This window comes from Vanessa atalanta, chromosome 12, assembly GCF_905147765.1.
Source record: "Vanessa atalanta chromosome 12, ilVanAtal1.2, whole genome shotgun sequence".
NCBI classification, from domain to species: domain Eukaryota; kingdom Metazoa; phylum Arthropoda; class Insecta; order Lepidoptera; family Nymphalidae; genus Vanessa; species Vanessa atalanta.
The window spans coordinates 6746881-6768606 of NC_061882.1; the positions used below are offsets into that span (position 1 = coordinate 6746881).

Consider the following 21726-nt stretch of genomic DNA (forward strand, 5'->3'; position numbering starts at 1 on the left):
TAACCAACTAGGTATTGTATTTATTTATAAATACATACATTAAATATACAAATAGGCTGTTGTTAAAGAATAAGTTCGGATATGACTATTATTTTTTTCGTTAGGGTACTTACATAAGTACAAAACTTGCATGAGTGGTGGAATAACAGCAAGCTTTGATCGTAAAACTGTTTTATTTAAATTTGTAATTGATATTGCAGTTGTACAGAATTATGTAAGTCGTTTAAATTTGACATCTTTCGTACGAATTTCTATTAACTTTTTTCACTCTTTTAATTGATCGATTTTTGTTGCTTTCAATTGAATAAAAGACATTGGCAAAGAAACATTCAGTAGTGTAGTTAGTTCGCAAAAATCCCTCATAATATAAACACATCGTCACACATTCAATAGAAAATACCTATTATAAAACTGGCTTAGTTAATTTTGACAAAACTCTCAAATAATAACAACACAATTATTGAAATTATTGCTCGCCCAGAAGCCACTTATTTTTTTATTAACACTATATTTTAGTGACACTAAAACTTGTCCATAAGAGTATGTACTAGAAAAAGTAACTAAGTTAACGAAGGAGAAAAAGGTACACAGGTACTTATTCTTTCTTTATCTATATATTTAAATGTATCGATATAAGAGTACATACGAGTACATATTATAAAATCGTGTGCTACATTACAGTATATTCATAAGTAGAAAAAGTTCTTCGTGTCTACATCGTATCAAGGTCAAATAACTTCGTTAAAGTAACTGTTTATTCCCATGAGGCGGACATGTTTTGATACTTTATAAGTAAACAAGTTCTTTGAACGTCGTGAGCGTCACTCACTAACTAACCAAAACAGAACCAAGTTAACGTAGTTATATTTTGAGCATGTATTTTAATAAAATTATAATATTACGTGCAATAACAATTAAACTCTTTGATATTCATAATATGTTAATTGAAATTAAAATGTTGTTAACGTGAAATTAAAAAAATATAATAAATACAAATAAAATGTTTTTAATTATCATAAAATTTCCTTTTTGAAATGTATCATATTAGATTTTATTTTTAATTTTTATTATAATTATTAGTTTATATGTTACAACACAATTTTATAATAAAATTAGGTATGGTGGTAGATTCCATTATTCTGAGTGGTTTAAAGGTTTTATTATAAAAAAATAAAGGATCTCAGGGGTTAGTCTATACAATATTTTTTTGTATCCAAAGTTGACGAGTAAGAAGAGTCTTTTTAGTTATCGTCTTATAGATATTAAACAAATAATAATACGAAAATATCTTTTAGATATTAAACAGACTTTAATAAAGATTATAAATTGTATATCATGTTTTTTTTTAAAGCCTATTAATAAATAATGATTAAAATGTGACAAAGAACATCTTAAAACCGTCTAATTAATTATATTATAAAAAAGGTCTTATATTGACACTTGTAAATAAATGAATACATAATTAAATTAGATATATAATTTATATTTTAAATGATTATAATATAGAAGGAAGTTAATTCCGTAGGTAAAAACTAGACCAAAACTGGATTTCTCTGGATCGCTATTCTTGGACTCTCATTTATGTTTTTTAAATTATAAATTAATGAGATAGTCGACATTTAATCGAAAGCAAGTGACCTGAAGGAGCCAGGAAGATCTTTCACTTGGTTCTCATTATGACTGTCATTAGGACGTAATCCTTCATCCAAAGCCCAGTTCTTATCATTGGCCAGGAACCAATCCCTGAAACAAATTAGGTACAAATAAATAAAATGTAAATAATTAGTAAGAATATTTCCCAATAGCTCAACCGTATATTATTTTATGGATGAGGAAGCAGATCGGTCCTAAGCTGTTATCGTGTGGCGTTACTCCTAATGGCTTTAGATCGATCGGCAATAAACCAACCGAGAATTAATACTTCCTAACTCCGGGCTGATTTCAGATAGATTTCGGTTAACTTTGTACATGCGACTTTTTGTGTATTTGTTAATAATATAGAATTAATTAAGAATTAATTAAGTGTTTTATAACTATTTCCATTTTTATTGTAATGACAATCTTGCCATAATCTTACATTCTACATACTCGTAACTTAAATTTTACGTAATACGTACGGCTATAAACGGGTTCAATTTATAAATAAGGGATATGACATAAATATAATTAATACCCTATAAAAATCAGGACAACTTTATACAAGAAAATTAAATATAATTTAGCCTACACTACAAACAAACAAACTTTACCTCGTAATAATATCAGTATAGATAAATTCCAAACGTCCCATTTTTGATTAATTCTTAATAGCAGATGTACTAATAAAAGCAAGGCGCATTCAGAAAGCATTTGATAATATAAAGGAAATCATAGGAAAAATATATTGTATTTATTATTATTTAGTCTTATAACGTCTTTCAATTACAAACAGTATTCTCTGCATTCTGGCAACCATGAGTAACACAACATGAGTAAACAGAATATACTGCATTGTAAATTTGAGAAAGTAGGGATTTTTCTGACGTTACTTGCGAAAATGGCGTCACTAATATTGTTCTTTCTTTACTTTCACAATTGCTGTTTGCGAGTAATATTTCGCGGTAATATGATGCGCTCAATTGAATTTCGTTTAAATCAAACAGACACTGAATTCGATCGAACTCGGAAGACTAAATTATCGTATTTATTTCCTTATACGCTTTTAAGTCATTGGAATTTTCGATTTAAAATTATACCGTTGTTTTGAAAAAAAATATCGTCATAAATTATGACCATTTCGCTCATAATTGACAACTGTATACTTAAATAATTCTTTTTATACTTATATTAGTATTAAAATAATAATTAAATCATTGGTTTTCAAAATATTTCACCCTCCCAGTTGCATTGAATATTATCATTATACATATAATATTATGTGTTTTTGCTGTATGTTATGTATGTATGTTAGTTTATTTTATAAATACGTAATTGTTTCTAAGTATTCAATAAATTCAATTGAATATAATTACTATTGATTTTTACCAAAAATAACTAAATACTAATTATCATTATTAAATAGGAAATAGGCGTCTATATTAGAATAAATTAAAATGTATATTTCGATAACAGTTACAAACGTCCTAATATATTGTAAGTCGTATTTAGAACTAAACGGACACATTTGTAAATAAACTTCCCAATAAATATACCAGTTTGTCTATTGTAAAATTGTCACCTTTTGGCTTCCACCCGCTTAATCCAGTATCGTTTAATCTGGTCGATGGAGCCCGCTTTACCACCGTACTCAGTAGGTAGTAGATCTTGAGGCACGTCTTGATACAGGGTGTCTGAATTTGGTTCATGGAACTTTATCTATAATTATAGGAAAATATTATTTTAAATTATAAGAATTGTCTTGACTTTCGTGATGTGAAAATAAATTCAAGTTTTTAGATTGGTGGTGGTGAATGGTGGTTACCATTCTAAATACTTTTAGTGTTCAACTTGCGTAAGAATTATTTGTTCAATCTAATATGTGCTTACCAACTTAGCAACCTCAGCCTTCAAAAAGGGTTTGCAGAGAGCGAATAATTTGCCGATGTAAGCCGGCGTGTTGATCACATGTACTTGTTTTAACCTAATCGGAATTGCTTCCTGAAAATTAAGAACAAATAATAATAATTAGTTATAGTTTTTATTTCAATGCACGGTTATCTTAATCCCGGTTACTTTATGCGATAAACGATACGTTTTGCCAAGTGTGAATTGTCTAATTGACGTTAACAATATTATACATGGTTATTGGTAATTCGACCTACTCCTGTTAGGAAGTGATAGAGGTGTCTATTTACGATAAATTTAACTCCGATATTCATTATGCCAAAAGTAAACCATTTTTGAGTTTCATGTACTATACACATTTCAGTTACTTTGGAATAGTTTCTAGTTGGAGAATTTTTGGAGAACTAGGAAAACGGTTTTTAATATAATCTGCAAGACAAGTTTCACGACGATTTTTTTGTTTTTAAGGTGGTAAGTTATGTGGGAAAAATCTAAAAGTAACCCTGTACATCTATAACTATTATATTTTATACTTATTTTCTACTCAACTCTACGTTACGTCGTATGGCAAACCTTTATGAAATTGATTACTTTTTTAATGTTATTAATAAAATTATTTTGGGAAAAAATATTTCCCAATTAACACTGTGGTGCGAATTTTGTTTATCTTTATACAATAATAATAAAATACAAAAATTTATATATGACGTCATCTATGCAATAACAGGCTTAACGTGCAAAGTGACGTTCATAAATATTCCAGTAGTCAAAAAAATACTGTGAGAATTCCTCTACGGTCTTTCATTATAATGGATTTATTATTTGAATTGAAGAAAATGATATTACCTACATCGTTGTACTTATATATAAATATGTGTTGAAATAAATTGAGATTAAAAAGGCTTCGATATCGTTTGACAGATCATTATTAAAGTTGGCACTAAATATTTCTATTTTTTCATGGAGAAAGTTTTTAATCTGTCGACGTAGTTGTAAAAGTCTTGTACGAGCACGGATAATATTTTAACGCAAGACCTATCGGATAAAAGTTGATGTACAAAATAATATAACGCACGCAGTTTATAATTCATTCAATTTTTTCATCAGAATTCATCTTGAGAAGAAAACAACTAGATGTTTTAAGAAAACACATTTTTATACAATTCATGTATTGAAAGCTTTGAAAGAAGAGCTAATTACCTGTGTATATAGCATATATTTGCGCAAAACCGACAAATTAATTTTCCCAATAAATTTGAGAGTGATGTTGGCCGAGTCAAATATAGGTATCTCCCCTGAAGGTATGTCATCCTCTTCAGTGAGACGAGTATCAGCGAGCATGAAGAATGTCTTTACAGCGTCTACGAAATTGAAGAGATCGTAGTCGGGATTGTTCAATCGGTAGATGAAAACTTTGTAGTTCTCTTTTGTTTTATTTGGTAAAGGCAGCATGTCTCTGTAACAGATGATAAAATATATGATAAATATTAACGTCCATTGACTTTGAGAAATTAAATTTGAATTATCAATAAATGTTGTTTACATTTAATCAATCGTGTTCAACTGATTACGTCATGATGCTCGTAAATAGTAATAAATTTAGAAGATTAATCGTTGTTGTTATTATTATTTTATGCAATAAAAGCTTATTACGTACATTGGTTTAATTTACGTTATTATTCCGTTGCACGGTGATGTGAACCGTCTTCCCGATATATATTTTTATTATTTCTATTAGTATGGTAGACTACCAAATGGTAGCAGTTACTATCACACATAGTCAATGGAACTGTACGAAATATTAACCATTTCTTACATTCTCAATACGCTACTGACCTCGAGGATTAAGGTGTTATGTCCATTGTGCCTAAATACTGACTGCCTCATCAAACCAAACACAACAACATCGGGCTTACTAAGATAGACTAAAATGGTACCGTGAGTAGTGAAGTAAAGCCACTAAATATAATGGTATTTTTTTCTTTATAAATCATCTCTTAGCCGGCAGTAACGGACCATGTCAAGATAGACCACAAATTTCCATGCAAAATGTGTCTAAACTGTATATCTACCAAAAAGTATTAATATTGTTGGAATGAGCACCGAGCCGGCGTTACACCAAACGTGGAGATCGACGGCGTCAGCTATGCGAGGTTCCTTTCTTTACCCATTCATGAAGCTAATATAAATTGAATGAGCTAAATTAATCATTAATTAGTAGAAAATTTGTTTTACTATGTAAATAAACTTCTGTCTATCTCAGTCAGATTCAAACAGAAATTATAGCCGATTAAGGGATTCCTCGAGTTTCGCGTGATATCTCCTTTTCTAAGTACACACTAGACACACAAGAAAGCATTGAAGACTAGTTTTTTATATAGTTTTTAGTGTTCGCAGACGACTCTGAGATTTTGTTTAATAATAAAATAATTGCAAATTACTAAACTTTAAATAACTTGTAAAATATTACTGCGGGGCCCCTTAGGCGCGAGGTCGTTGGCGGTCACCAAAGAAATAACGATAATCAAAATTGTAAATACCCCAAACAATTACGTCGGTTTAGTAAAGATATTCTTTCAATGAAAACTTGTTAGTCTGAAAGCTTAACAGTTTATAAACTATATAAACGGAATTTAATTTTAATAGCCTTTTAGTACATATGTATCTAGTAATGCTGATTAATAATTTTCAAAAAATGTAATAAAACACATTTAATTTGATTAATGTCGTAAGTGCATAAGTGTTAATAGTGTTTATACCTATAAGATAAACATAGTACCAATAAATAATTCGTTTTAACATAAAGTAGGTACAAAACGGGTACGATTTCACACAAATATTTAAGTTTACTTTAACTAAATAAATATAAATAAATTGTAAAGTCCCGTCTAATATAGAAATTATGAATTTAAATATATCATCGAGATTTAGATAAAATTGAATATGTGTGAATTAATTTAATAGTTGCATTGTGGATTGTTGACCTAAGGCACGAATATAATGTATCTACACCGTGCCTTGATAAATATTAAGCGGCTTAGTATCCTTTGCTATCATCACACGTATATAATCATTAATTTGATAAAGGTCTTGCAACAAAGTATACTAGGTGAGCACGTAAAGGATAGTGAAGGTTAGATAGGAATCGCTCTATAAACGTTTTATCTTCGAATATTATTATTTCCTAACAGTACCTTTAAAAATCATGTCTTATCTGATATAAACATTAAAAATAAACACAGCGAATACAAATCATAGGATGTTTTTTGAGGAAAAACTTCTTTAGAAGCGGAACAGTAAGTTCAATGTGCGTTCGTTTTTTAATACAGTATACATAGTTGAAACAAATTTGCGTAGAAATGTTCCATTTTGAAACATTTTTAATAAAAAAAAATCCTTTAAAATAATTAGTTCAAAGTACAAAGTATATCAGTATTGTGTATATTTTATGTTAGTATGAACAAATGTATTTGTATTGATGTCAGATCTGAAGTTCTTTGTTTGAAAATAAGAGAATGTCTAGAAAGGAATAGGAAATAAAATTTCATTGCCTTCAACACGGATATTCTGCTTTCCATTCTTCATATCTAATATACTACTAACGCTAAATACATTAATTTTTACTTGATAATTACATATGTGTAATTATAAAGATACACACACACATACATAGGTATGTTCCGTGTATTGTGGATCCCGCTTTCAAGCTAAACATTTTTCCTGTCCTCAGAAAAACCCAAAAATATTTAAATGATAAACACAAAGCATTTAATCCAACAGTTAACTATAACTATCTTTCTATATATATATATATATATATATATATATATAGAAATTAAATCTCTGTAAAATTAATACGATTACTTGATAATTAAAATCTAGTCGATATAAAAAACGTTCAGGATACATACGTAATTTCAAATACTCTTCTGATCTCCGATGACCAAGGGTCCCGTTGAAGGAAAAGTTCTGGTGCTGTGGATCGCATGGTGAAGAAAAGGTCAATGGTACGTTTAACGCGTTCCATGCTCTGGCCACAGCTGGTATAGAATCGACGGAGAAGTACATCCTCTGTAAAAATGTAAACGCAAATTAAAATATAATACTTTAAATAAAAAGAACTCAAGAAACTCTCAATTAAAATATTTCTATTTAATTATATTTTTTTATTTTCTTACGAGAATTTCTTTGAGATTTGGGAGATAGAGTATATCCTGTTTAATTATGAACTTATTAAGCATCTACTATCCTGTGTTAAACAAAAAACATTGGCACTCGAAGAATATATTATTAACATAAGTAAAAAAACAAATTATCGATCCTACTGCGAAACCTATATGTATTTGAATGACTGAGCAATAATATGTTTTCTATTTTTTTTAATTTTGGCATTATATAACAAGCTAACAAAAACTACGCGTCACTCGAAGAATTAAATATTTCCACGATTAAATTATTCCATATATGTACATGCATATAAATATAGTTTAAGTATTAGGTTGATACTCAGTCAGTAGAGATTATTTACCAGTACGTATGTTGTGGTGTTGCCTTACGCTATAATATATAATATTACTGGTATTACCTTTATCTAAAGCAACGGTCTATTAATTCGTTTGTTATGTCCTTACAAGGCAAATGCTGTTCGTGATATTCTAGGGATAATATTATATTAAATTAAAAATAGTATTGTTTTATCTTATGATTAGAACTTCCTTAACCTGTCATAATAATTATATTTCCTTATTGCGAGAGGATTGTATTGTTGAACACAATACGAGCTTAAGTAGTAAGTAGACAAACAATAAATACTAATTTAAAAACATAATGAACATTGCAAAATTGGTTTGATAATGTTATCATCGCAATACTATTTTGATGTCCGGAAAATGCAATAGGAAAATGTAATTCGTAACGAGGATGTTGTGTAAGTAATTAATTACTTTTTTGCCACTCATTGAAGGTGCTGTATAGTTGTCTTTTAAATATCCATATTAATTGTTTATTTAAAACAATACCATATTTTTTTGGTAAAAATGGAACGCGGCTTAGCAAAGAATTACTGATGTTAATTACCATAACCAATAAAATGGGCGCTGAATAAATATAAACCATTCCTTACAAAACTAATGACGCACCAATCTTAAACTAAGATGTTATGTTCATTGTGCCTGCACTTACACCAGCTCACTCGCCCTTCAAACCGGAATATAACCATACTGAGTATTGCTATTTGGCGATAAGATTATGCGATGACTTGACTCAAACGAGTTTGCACAAAACCCTACCGCCTGGTAAAATTATGTGACACTGGCCAATTCAACCTGGCTTGTTTTCACAAGACATCTGTATTGTGGGTCATCGACAAAAGAAATCTGTATCAGTACCGGGCCTGTACCCCAAAATTCGGCTCTGCATTTAAGTTAAAAATTCAAAAGAGATGACAACTGTTTAGTTTGTATGCTACCCGGATTTTACTAATATATAAGATATTGTATAGTAATATCATTATAACGAAGGTAGTTATCACTAGTGAAGTGCTGAGATAAAAATAGACTGCGGATAATCGATACTTCTAATAAAACCTCATTTGTCAAATTATGTTTAGTAGATTAGAAGATGTGCAAAAGTGTTCACCTTTTAGGTATTTGTAGTTTCTTCAAATCATGTAAATAGAGCTACAATAGCTTTAAGGTAAAAAAAGAAATACTTTTATTATTAAATCTTTTCTGGCTAATTATACCCAAACTTTGTAATTAATTATTAAAGATGATTATTTATTTATATAATGTATTTATAATCTTATCAATAAATATAAAATAACAAAAATAATACCTAATTAAAAAGATAATTGTGACAATGTTGCAACAAAAACAAATATTCTGATGTTATCGAAAATTCGTATCTACGTACGTAATCTACGTTGACATAATATATTTGCATTGTACCGTTGAGAAGCTATAAAATGGTACAAAGATTTTCTTCTAGAAATGTTCGATAATGTAATTATATCTTCGTACAACATGTCTATCAAATAATTTCATATCAAAAGAACAATAAAGTACTTAACCATTCTTTTCTAAATTTAAAACAAATCTTTTAACTGTATTTATTCATCAATAAATTCTATTATAAAATATTATCTTAAGTTAAAATCGATCTGCGTCAGATTCACGTGGAATCTAAACGCAGATCGCATTCAAACCCAGGCAAGTACAACTAAATTTCATGTGCTTAGTTTATGTTTACAATATTAATATCTTGCTTAGTTGTATAGGTGAAATATCGTGTGGAAATCCTTGTGTTACATGAATATTTTATTTTAAAAACAAATTAGAAGTCTTAGTCTTGCTATGGGTCATCCATAGACTCTTACTTTTTTTTTCTATGTATATTTCTTAAAGGTATAAAATTAAATTAAAATTTACTTTATTTACTTTTTGTCATTTTACAGCATTAATTTCAATTTAAACTACTCTTTTCCGTCAATCATATTCCATAAAAGACTGTTTTAGAAGTACTACATTGCAGCATCACTTCAAGTTTTATGTTTTACAAGTATGTTAAGAATTACAGTTGTAAGTTAAGATGTCGCAAACGTTCGTTCTTGGTTAAGTGTGTCATAATTATTTATGAGCGTGTATGTCCAAGCTGTACTTCGTAACTTCTCCGCTTTCTTTTCTAAAGTGTGTTGTACTGTAAATATAAATATACTATAGAATTTTAAGTCTATTAACCTTTAAATAAAAGAATAAAATAATCTTAAAATTATTATGACGAAGTGGATTAGTGTGGAACCGAATACAAACTACTATTACCAATATTATTTATGGTAACTTAAATCAGATTGAATCACTATGTTTTATAGTATTATATTGCGGCTTCCGGTCTTAAAGTCGTTCTGTTGACATTATAATTTGCAATCAAATAAGGTGAATGTTTCTACGGACCTTCCAAAAAAGTCAGTCCTCGTCCTTAAGAAATGGAAACCAGTCAAATGAGCCGTGCCATCATCACGACGATTTTTCAGAGTATTAAATGAAAACAAGAACTTTGATGACGGCCAATAATAATGACGGCGCTTGTAACAATTGTATTGTACACCTATGACAGGAAGTTTTGTGTTACGTGTACCGAGCCGTTAAAGATTTCGAAAGTTACGAAACGTCTTTATACAGGAACTATTTTGAATTACGCGTCATTGACAAATCTACCATTCGGAAGAAAAACGGATCCTTTCATGTACATAGTAACCATACACACGTACACACATACGGACACATGGAAATTTTCTTAAAGTTCGTCCATCAATCCAAGCATCCCCGATACTCGTATCATATAATGTTTCATTTAAATCTATTTACTAGCCAGAGTATGTCTTCGTCCACTGTGAAATTTAAAAGGAATATAACATATTCATAAAATATTAGTTCCAATGAAAAGTTTTTATATGTGTCCAAAATACTGGCACGTAGCACCCACACTAACACATAAAACAAATATAAATATTTTAAATATTTATTTAGAATCTTTATCATAAAAAGTCCAACAAAATTTTAGAACCAATGTTATATTATCAAATTGAGGACTGCGATTTAGAACAAATTGAATTCATAATACTTTGATTATAAGTTCTGTTTATTATCCAGTAAATAAGCTTAAGCTTAGATATTTTAAAGATTTACTCAATTTACCAATATTACGGCTAAAATAAAAAGTATTCTTCAGTCATTGAAGAACAAATAAAGTCAAAGTCCAAATCGAAGGCTGTATTGATTCTTAATTCCAAAGTTTATCTTGAAAATCTTAACGAAGTCTTCATAATAAAATGAGTAGAAGTATAAACAAAACATTGAGCGAAAACAATAAGTTGTCTTGTTTTAAATTCAATAGACTATGTATAGGTATATAATTTCTTGCAAGTTAATAATAAAGTTCATACTTTTAGCCAGTAATTTTGTCAAATTTACAATAATTTAAAACATTTATCAATCATGTTCAAAATTATTTCCTTTTAATGTGCACAAATGGCTCTCGAATGAGTATACTTTATTATTACACAGCGGGACTGACGGATGTTGACCTCAAAACATCTTCAGTTGAAAGTCAATCCAAAGTAACTGTTACTTAGGTCTCAATCCATAACCTACAAAGCTACGTTGACCATTAACGAAAAATAGAATGTGACATGGATTTATGATTTTATCACAGTACCAGCAAATAATAATACGTTTACAAAACAGGTTTTATTACGTATTATTATTATGCAAATTTTAAACGAACATTCTATATAATATATTTTTTTTAATCTTGTTGTTTTCTCAATAGGCCGAAAACAAATTTTATTTTTAAATTTATTTTTATTTCTGTAATTCATAAAATTAAAACAGGTCAAGATCCTTAAATTTACTATAATTGGATCTTCTTACCTTAGCCTTTTGAACACAGAAATCAAGGCTTGACCTCCTCACGAGGGCCTCTTTGAGCGAACTATTAAATATGGCGAATTTTCGAAAGTTGTAATGACAATCACACAATAAAACCAAAAGGTAGCCATGGCTTTCAAAAACTATACTTAGTGATTGTTTTAATATATTAACATTATAAGGCTGGCATTGATATACAAAAAAAAACCGGAAGTTTTTTTATAAATATTAAACACAATAATTTATAACATTTCGATATTAAAAAAAAAAACAGCGGATAAATTTTGTAATCTATATCTTTTGTACTTATTTATAGTAAAAGTAAATTTATGGCCTCAACATTGATAATTTTAAATAGCAATTAAATACAACAAATTAATTCTAATTCTTCTAAGTCTTATAAATCTTTCCATTTTTATTACTTCACATTATTATTTTCTGTCAGATCTAAAGTTACTTACCCGATCTAAAGCAAAATTCTTGTCATTTTAGCGTACTACATATGTCCAAAATAGTCCAATTGATTAAATACTGAAGTAAATAATTTTAAATACGTGCACTGAACACTGACTTTTTACGTGGCTTTATAATTTATTTCATGCTTGATGATGAAGGAAAACATCCCACGGGAACCTTTGTGTCTTAGATGATGGTTGACTCACAGGTATTCAGCAAATCACAGTATAGCAGTGTGTTCGGTTTTTTTATGGTAGAAGGAAAATGGGCCACCTAATGATAAGTGGACACCATTAGCCATAGCCATTGGTGCTGTAAGAAATATTAACCATTGCTAACATCACCAATGGCCACTAACCTTATCAACTAAGATGTTATGTCTCTTGGGCCTGTAGTTTTGCTAGCTCACTTGCCCCTTTAACCGAAACACTAAAATGCTAAGTTTTGCTGTTGGCGGAAGAGTATATGTTAAATCAGTTGTACTTATTCAGAAGGACCTATACAAAGCCCTACTTCTTCCAATTCGTACGTAATTGCTCATTCCCATAAATTCCCAAAATCCATTTTCATACGAAGTATATACGTATATTAAGTATAATTACGCGAATCATTTGAAATTTAAGTATTGTACACCAAAGGCATTGATGCATAAATAATTGTAGTAAATGTAATCGGTTCCGTTTTATAAATACTATAATTTCATGGCCATTAAATACAAATTTTGTATATCATTATATTAATAGATACCTATAATGTAAAGGTTTTCATAAAACGAAATAATATATTTCAAATCTATATACGAATCTATATAGTTACAAACTATTCTTAGTTTATATACAAGCACAGATATAAGGTACCTAACAGCTGTAAAGCGAAGCCGCGGGCGGCAGCTAGTGTTATAATAAATACAACTTACCAACATCATGTGGCAAATGAGGTTGCTTGCTGAGCCAATCCTTAATGGGGACGAGCGCTGTGTTCCATTCCACTTCTTGGTCAGGCATAGCTGTGAGAATTAATGGAATATATGTATATTTTAATAATAAAATGCTCTGTATTTTAACATTATAAAAAAATTTAATTAAGATACATTTTTAACAAAAAAATAACCGACTTTTTTAAATTAAGACCGACCAATTTAAGTGAGACTAAACGGGATGGAAAGCCAAATAAATAAGAATTTTCTCAATCAGTTCATTTATGGGAATTAAGGGTTGTTACCTCAATTCCATATTTCCAAAAATGCAACCCAATTGATAATCTTCATTTTTGGTCGGTTAATAAATACTGTCATAGAGGCCGATCATATATATTTTATGTTCGTTCCTTTACAATCATTTACATTCTAGGAAAACCCTGATTATCTGCGTCAATCTATTGTTAGTATACTAAACCATAATATTTACTTATTGTGTACATTATGACTATCTATAGAACGAACAAACAAACCGTCGAACACTTTGGTTGATAAGATATCGATGATATTTTTATCTCAATTACGATCAAATACGATGTCAATTATTTTTTTAGTTAGAAATATTGAGTGGTTCTAATTCGATTTAATTTATACATATTTAATATGGCTCAGTGGTTACAAGACGTGAAATTCCTTAACCAATAAGTCTGTGTTCAAACCTGAAGCAAACATCTCTCACTGTGTTTATAATTCATCTCGTGATCGGTGTTGAAGGAAAACATCGTGAGAACCTCATCTGAGAAGCATCCTTCAGTGTGGCGTTAGCACCAAACCTTCTCCGCGAAAGGGAGAAGACATGAACAAACTGTTACTTAAGTGTCCACGAATTTGCCTCACGATGTTCTCCTTCATCGCCGATCGCGAAATGAATAACCTACTGTTTGACCGGACTTTACGTTTACGGTACGAGATTTACGTTTTTTAACTATATATATATGGCACAGGATTATAATTAGTGAATAAGTTACAGAAAACATTTTTATGTTAACATAAATTTAGTGTTATCCATAACAACATTTAAATAAGAGAAACAAAAAAGTTCGAAACAAGCAAATTAATATTTGGATGTTTTCGTCAATTTTTCCATAATGTTCTAAGTCTTTACTTGGTCTGGGTACGTACCATCAGCTATTTTACTGGCTAGAAATGTGATTGAGCCAGTGTAACTACTAGGAATATAACATCTTAGATCCCAGGTTGGTGGCGCATTATAAGGAATTGTTAAAATCCTTATAGCGCCCACGTCTATGGGCAGTGGGTATCACTTACTACCGGTTGGTTAACAATAGTTCATTTAGTCCGGTTAACTGTTATATATGTTATATAAAATCAAAAAGTTAAAAAAACACCTTAGTCTTATTAATTTTGGGACGGTTACTTAGTTATATTTTATCTATACAAAACTTTTTAACTTAATACACCATAAGTTCTCTGCAATCGAATGGTTATTAAAAAACTGGTTAGTAGCTTAGAAACCGATTACGAAAGGTACGACCCATAAAGTCTAACCAGCGACCAGTGTCCAATATGTTATGAAATGTATCATAGAAAGCAGTCCAATGGCGTAAAATACGTTAAGGTATCTATTAAGAGCTAAATGAAGCTTGCGACACACTTTTAAATAAAACTTCAAGTTAACTAATATTGAGATATTATTGAGTTATCATTTTTCTTTGTTATTTGATATATTTTTATGTCATCGTTATAATATATTATATTTATTACATTATGATATCGTTATTGGTTGATATATTTTTATATCCAGTCTTTTTATTTTGCTTCATTATTTTTTATTTAATCTTATTGTTGCTGAAATTTGCACTACCATTTATTTATTTATTTATATCTTATTAGTCAGAGATACCACTTACACTGGCGTGATAATTTACTATTATTCTTATACTTCAATTGCTATCAAAAAAGGTCGCCAGGAAGAGAGCTCTATAGCGAAAAGGTTTTCTTAGCACAATTTAAGCTTGGTAATTATTCTGTGCTATGGATATCTATACTTAAATGCAAAAAACTTTATAAATTACAAATGTATTTAATTCACGAAGACGCGTCCCTTCATTATATATTATCGACGTGTATTAGTATGAGTGACGCTACAAAATGTCTTAGTGCACGATATTTGTGAGATGACCTATTTAAGAATAGAGATAGCAAATTAGATTATTTGTTAATTTTTAACCCCCGACGGCAAAAGGGCTGTTATAAGTTTTACGTGTGTGTCTGACTACCTGTGTCTGTAGCATCGTAGCTGCCAAGCAAGGGTATGATAAAAACAATCGGAGTTGGTATGAACCACCTTTAACAGGTCCGTTTGACTTGAACTTTGGTATACTGTTACTTCAGTGGTATTTCCAAGATATGGCAACTTTGAACTGATACCTAGACCGCCTAAATGATTAATGTTTATATAGTACATATCTTACTGTGACAATTGTAGAGATATTTTGTTGGAAATATATTTAACAGTTACTGTAAATATTATGAAACGTTTCATATTATTTACAGTCCAGCTCGAGAAAATCAATTTAATAAAATTAGAAAGAAAAAAAATATTGAACCTCCGACATAAAAAACGCCTCTAAAAGTAAATAAATATATGTTTGTCGCAAATAGTTTTAACATTACTTTTAATTAAACTCAAATACCTACCTAATAAGTTATTAAAATAATCAACGCGTATTAGTTATTACACGATAGTAAATATGTTAAAATAACATAGATTTAGTCCTTGTATGCATTATATAAATATTTAATTGTTTTTATTTAATTGACATAGGAATCTATGTAATTTATCTAATTGGTGTCAAAGATCACCGAGTTTCTTGATGGTTCTTCTCAGAATAATTTACATTCAGATTCGATTTCAAAGTGTTGTAGTGTTGAGAAGTAGAAGGGATTCAAATCGAATTAAATATTAAAAATAAATTACATTTATAGCATCTCTTACTAATACCTGTCGATTTGAATTTGAACACAATAAATTAGCTATGGTTTTTTTAGTAATAATTACCTGTGGTTCACCAATCGCTATTGAGTTTTTTTGTTACATAACTTTGTTCATTTTTTGCTCGCAAACTAAGATAATTTTGAATAAAAAATAAGCTTGTATATAATAACATGTTAACCGTATAAGCGCTTGTTATTATTTTTCTCAGTGTATGCATAATTATGTAATATGACCATAAGGCGATTTGCTGTAAATTTGTACCAAAAAGAAATGATTAATACAATTATAATTAATATAATTAAGACTGTTATTGTAAAAATATGTAGAAAAAGGTGGATAGCGATCTACTTTAAGTATTTTTTAGTGAGATGACTTGAATATTGATTAATGAGATGAGAAACTTTAGTGTTTACATAAATTAGTAAAAATAAGTAAATATTCTGGCTCAAATAAATTCAATTAAATTCTTATGAATGACATCGCACTAGTTTCAGTTTGGTCATTATGTTAAAATTGTATTCAATATTTTAAAGACTTTTTATTATATTTAAAGATAAGATTAAATATTTAAAAATACCTAAAATATTCAATTCATAACATGAAATTATCATCAAACAATCGTTTGCAATCACAACATTGACTGATCACGTACATTAAAACTCGTCGTCGTATATTACTCGTCTTGATATGTTCTAGAACCAGGGCTTTTATCTGAATAGAATATTTATAACCTAATTGAATGAACTTCACATTAAATATAATCTTCATGTACTGTTATCCACAAAAATAATGTACAATATTTTTTATTTAAAAATAAATTATTTATATATAAAATAATATAATAAAACGATGATGGTTATATACATCTAATGGCCATGACGGAAATTCTTAAGGGAGAGTAGCTCAGAGACGTATGTTATGTACAATCTACGTTCCCTAATTCGGGCGAAAAATCAAATCCGATCGAAAGAGTTCTTCAAGGCATGGGTAATGGGGTCATACTGTCACTTTTCAAATTTCACGCTGCTACGAAGAATTTCTCGACCCGACAACTTTTTACTGACCAGACCAGCAGACTGGACCCAGGACCTCTAAACTATTTTTTTTAATACATCTAATACTTGTACGGATATAAAATACAAACATTATTTCTTATCTATTATGTTCGTCTTTAGAACTATTTTTTAATCATCAAATACAGAATTATGATCTTATTAAAAAAAAAACACATAAGACGTTTTTGTATATTATCTGTATACATAGATTGACACTATACATTTTTAAATATTATTAAATAAAATATTTTATATTATTTGAATGTTATCCGAAAACATTCCTTGGTATTTAATTATTACTAATTATTCGAAAAAAAAATTATTGGCATATAAGTAAAAATAAATAAGTATAAATTTAAATAATACAAATATTATCTAATACACAAAAACAAAAAAAAAAAAGTTAAATTTTAAACAACTAAATTTTTGTTCTATAATCTATTTTGTCCGTGTAATCTAGTTTGTTTTATAGAGTCATAAAAACTTTTTAAACAAACAAGCGTAAAAGTAATACCTAACGCTTGAAGACGTACACGATAGTCGACGATAAAAGAGCATTAAAAAGTTATTCCTCTTCCTATAGATCATTATTCAGTGTAACTCATAAATGTAATAAAAAAAAATACAAGATCCGCAACCTTTAGACAATTTAGATTACATGCGTAGAAAATAACGAATGACGCGATAGCTTAGTTTTTTGTATCAATTTAAAGACTAGAGGTATTTATAAAAAAACTTTATTTTCCACTTACGGTCAAGGGTAAAACAACGACTTTTGGCCGAAGTCATTAAAATAATGAACTTTGTATGACACTGATATACTCTTATGAAATTAAATTTGACGTACTAATTTTGTAAAAAAATATTTGCGTATAGAAAAATACAATACGTCATACTCAAAAATATATTTATAATTTGAAATATTCAATTCTATAAACGCATTTACGTGTCTATTATAAGTTATTAAGAGATGTAATGTATTTTTTTAATATCAAACGTAATTTATTAATTTAAAATGCAGTGCAATATCGTGACTTATTAATGTTTATGTAGCATTCTTAACATGTTCTAGTAATATATTTGAGTAATGTAAGTTCCTGGACGACGATGTCTTTACTGTTTCGTTATATTAAGTCAAGGCGAACTAGCGTAAGTTAACATTTAACTAAGCTCAGTTATGTCTGTAGAAAAATAATGCATATTAATGGAAATTAAAGATAATAAAAATATAATTAATGTTTCTGCGAAAATATTTAAATTACATATAAAAAAGAATACCTAAAATTAACGGATTTTATTTATTCCCACAAACGAAATATTAAGAAATTAAAAAAAAGAATCACTTCAAGTAATTATATAATATTATCACACTGTCGCTTCTGTAGTTTATATTTTGAATATGAAACGGACCGGTAATGTAGGTGCTATAAAAAATCTTTATTTTTATTGTCATTGATCTGCTTTTGAATCTGGCATCTTAGAATCTTCAAGCTGTTAGGTACTGTCCAGAAAATAGCCTTTTTTTCTACCTTAGTTGTACGTTCCTTTTTATATAATGATAATTTCCACCAAGTTTCACGTAAAATAAGAATTATTTTAATTATAACAATATTGTTTGTTGGTTATTGAATAGATATGTAGATAACGAGTTTTCGTGCAATTAGGTACCTAATTTATATAAGCATCTTTCGTAACACGTAAAAAAACAGTCAGTGTTAGGTAGCCTTACTGGATACGAACCACTCAGGAGGCACATATTCTATCCAAACAACAATATTTAGAATTTGTTGGATATTCCGGTTCGAAGACTACGTCAGCCAGTGTATTTTTTTTGGTATATAGGTAGGTGTCCTGACAAATGATGGGAAGTGATCAACACTGCTCATAAACATTGGTACTGTAAGAATATTTATCATTCCTAATGTCACCAATGCGCCACCAACCTTCTTAAGAACCAAGCTGTTATGGCTAACTGTAGTTACTTTACGAAGCGGAAAACAATTATAATAAAGGTTATTGTTTAGTGGTAGAATAAAGGTGCTATATATATATGTCTACATACATCTCTAATTTTGGCGACCACTTAGTTGGCGATCAGGTTGCTCATATTTAAGTCCCAGTATTATAGATTAATGACAATCTGATGGGATGACGTGTGTAATTGTTTCTAGGCATGTACAAACTTACATACCCGTACATGTAGCCTTTTTTATTTAGAAGAAGAATAATTAATACATAATTATCTATAATTATGATGACCTTTAGTCAATTATTACGATTAAATAAACGTATATTATTACATTTGTTTTGATGAAATTATAATTTGTTAGTTAATTACTATTGAAATTGTTGAAATGATTTATTTGAAAAATAATATTAAAAATAAAAAAAGTTTATAAAATACGTAAACTAAAAGAGAAAGTTCAAACTGCGTTAAGATGTTCTTTGTTGATTGGTATTCATTGGATGGTACACCAATTTTTAATTCAACGTTTCATTACACGATGCTAAACACGTATAGCTAGAGTATTACACCAGCCTATTGCAATTCGTATTGCATAGAAACAAATTAACTACATTTCCTTTTATTTATAACGCATATATTTTTTTTAACACAGTTCGTATAAACTCTGCTGCTATAATCAGTACATAAAGTATATACTAACTACATGAGACTAGGTGATAATGATGCACTGGGTATATATTTGTATATAGTTGGAAGACAATTACACCCCCAAATGACTAGTGGTGCCATAGATAACTGTACCTTTAGCCTATAAGCTAGCCTATTACAATTTTGAAACTATAATAAATTTGAAAGACCAGAATATTATCTAAGGGTATTAAGAATAAGTCCTTATTCCCTTAAAGATATAATACTCCGCTCTAAGAAATGTATTACATTTTTTTTAATGTGAATAAAATTGAAACTAAATTGCTTTTTAATATTTTGTAAATTGCTACAATAAAATGAATTACAAAAATAGATATTTAAAATAAATATTAATTTCGTATTTACGGAAATTAAAAATATGCCTTGAATAATAGTAAATAAAAATATATATTCCGTAATTCTAGTTTTTATTATTTAATAAAATGATAACTTACTTATAAAATCAATCCGATATAAAATTATTTAAATTATAAAACTATTTTGTACACGTAACTTAAAACACGATATTTTGAAACGAGCGCGTTTATCGGACAATCGAACTGAACTGGCGAGTGCACACTAAGATTGTTACTCTTGCTTTCACGATAAGGTCTACTGTCCATTAAATACTATATAATATTAGCGCTCTACAATCAAACAATTTTAATAGTTATGTGTCCCGACCCCACGTTTTTAAGTTAATTAATAATAGTAACAAACTTATATGGCAACACCTTCATGTCATGACTAGATAAATTAATAAATATCTATATAATTTGATAGTATTCCAAAATCATATGTAGGGTCTATGTCAATTGCCTTAAAAAATGAGTATTATGACATATTATGTTTACTAGATTGAGGACCTACTGTAAAGTAATAATAATAATCTTTTTATTAAAAAATAAATTATCATCTCATTCTGGTTTCATTGAACTTTGTGACATCAAGAGCGAAACTATAGAATGTAACATATTATAGAATTCAGCAGGGGAACGGCATAACTACGTTTTATATTTTATACATTATACACATTGCATGTCAGTATCGTATACTGAACAGACATGCGATACAGCTACAATCTGTAAGGATTTTGAAAGAACCAGTAATTACGACCAATTACAAAATACATAAAATGAGCTTTTTGAATTTTTCGTTCACGACTGTTGGATATTACTCAATTATATAAATTTTACGGTTAACTTACTAATATCGGTTTCCAAAGAAGTAATGTAATAGTAATTCATTTCCTAGGGGGTTAAATGAGGGATAGTTTGTATGGAAGTGTGTTATTTTTTAAGTTAGTAACATGAAACTTTATTTTTGGGCGACCGAATAAAAATGAATAGATATGTATTTAAGCGTTTCTGGATATTCTACCCTAAGGGGTAAAATACCAATACAAAGAGGTCTTAAATTAACGTAATATTTTAAGTTAATCTGTAAATATATTCAACTACCACGCGAGCAAAGTCGCGGGCAACAGCTAGTATTAGTATAGGTATATTGGACTTTTCAGATGAAATTATGTATGGGAGTTCGCCATTTTGTACTAAGGAATGTTTATGGAAATCATTGTTTAGGTTTCTTTTTATAAGTAAAATACAAACGTTATTATATTTTTACGTTATTAATTATGTTAATATTGCAATGCATTA

At 29.0% G+C, this 21726-nt stretch overlaps 1 protein-coding gene across 1 annotated transcript; it reads right to left on the reverse strand.

Moving 5' to 3' along the window:
• Positions 1-1285: 1285 nt before the first annotated feature.
• LOC125067658 (alpha-tocopherol transfer protein-like) lies at positions 1286-20655 on the reverse strand. The gene is made up of 7 exons (XM_047676364.1): positions 20524-20655; positions 13342-13431; positions 7455-7614; positions 4744-4999; positions 3526-3636; positions 3218-3354; positions 1286-1743 (listed from the first exon to the last, which is right to left on the reverse strand). Exons 2-7 carry the CDS (start codon positions 13427-13429, stop codon positions 1620-1622), a joined length of 876 nt encoding a protein of 291 aa, XP_047532320.1. The 5' UTR covers positions 13430-13431; positions 20524-20655; the 3' UTR covers positions 1286-1619.
• Between the last annotated feature and the right edge of the window lie 1071 nt (positions 20656-21726).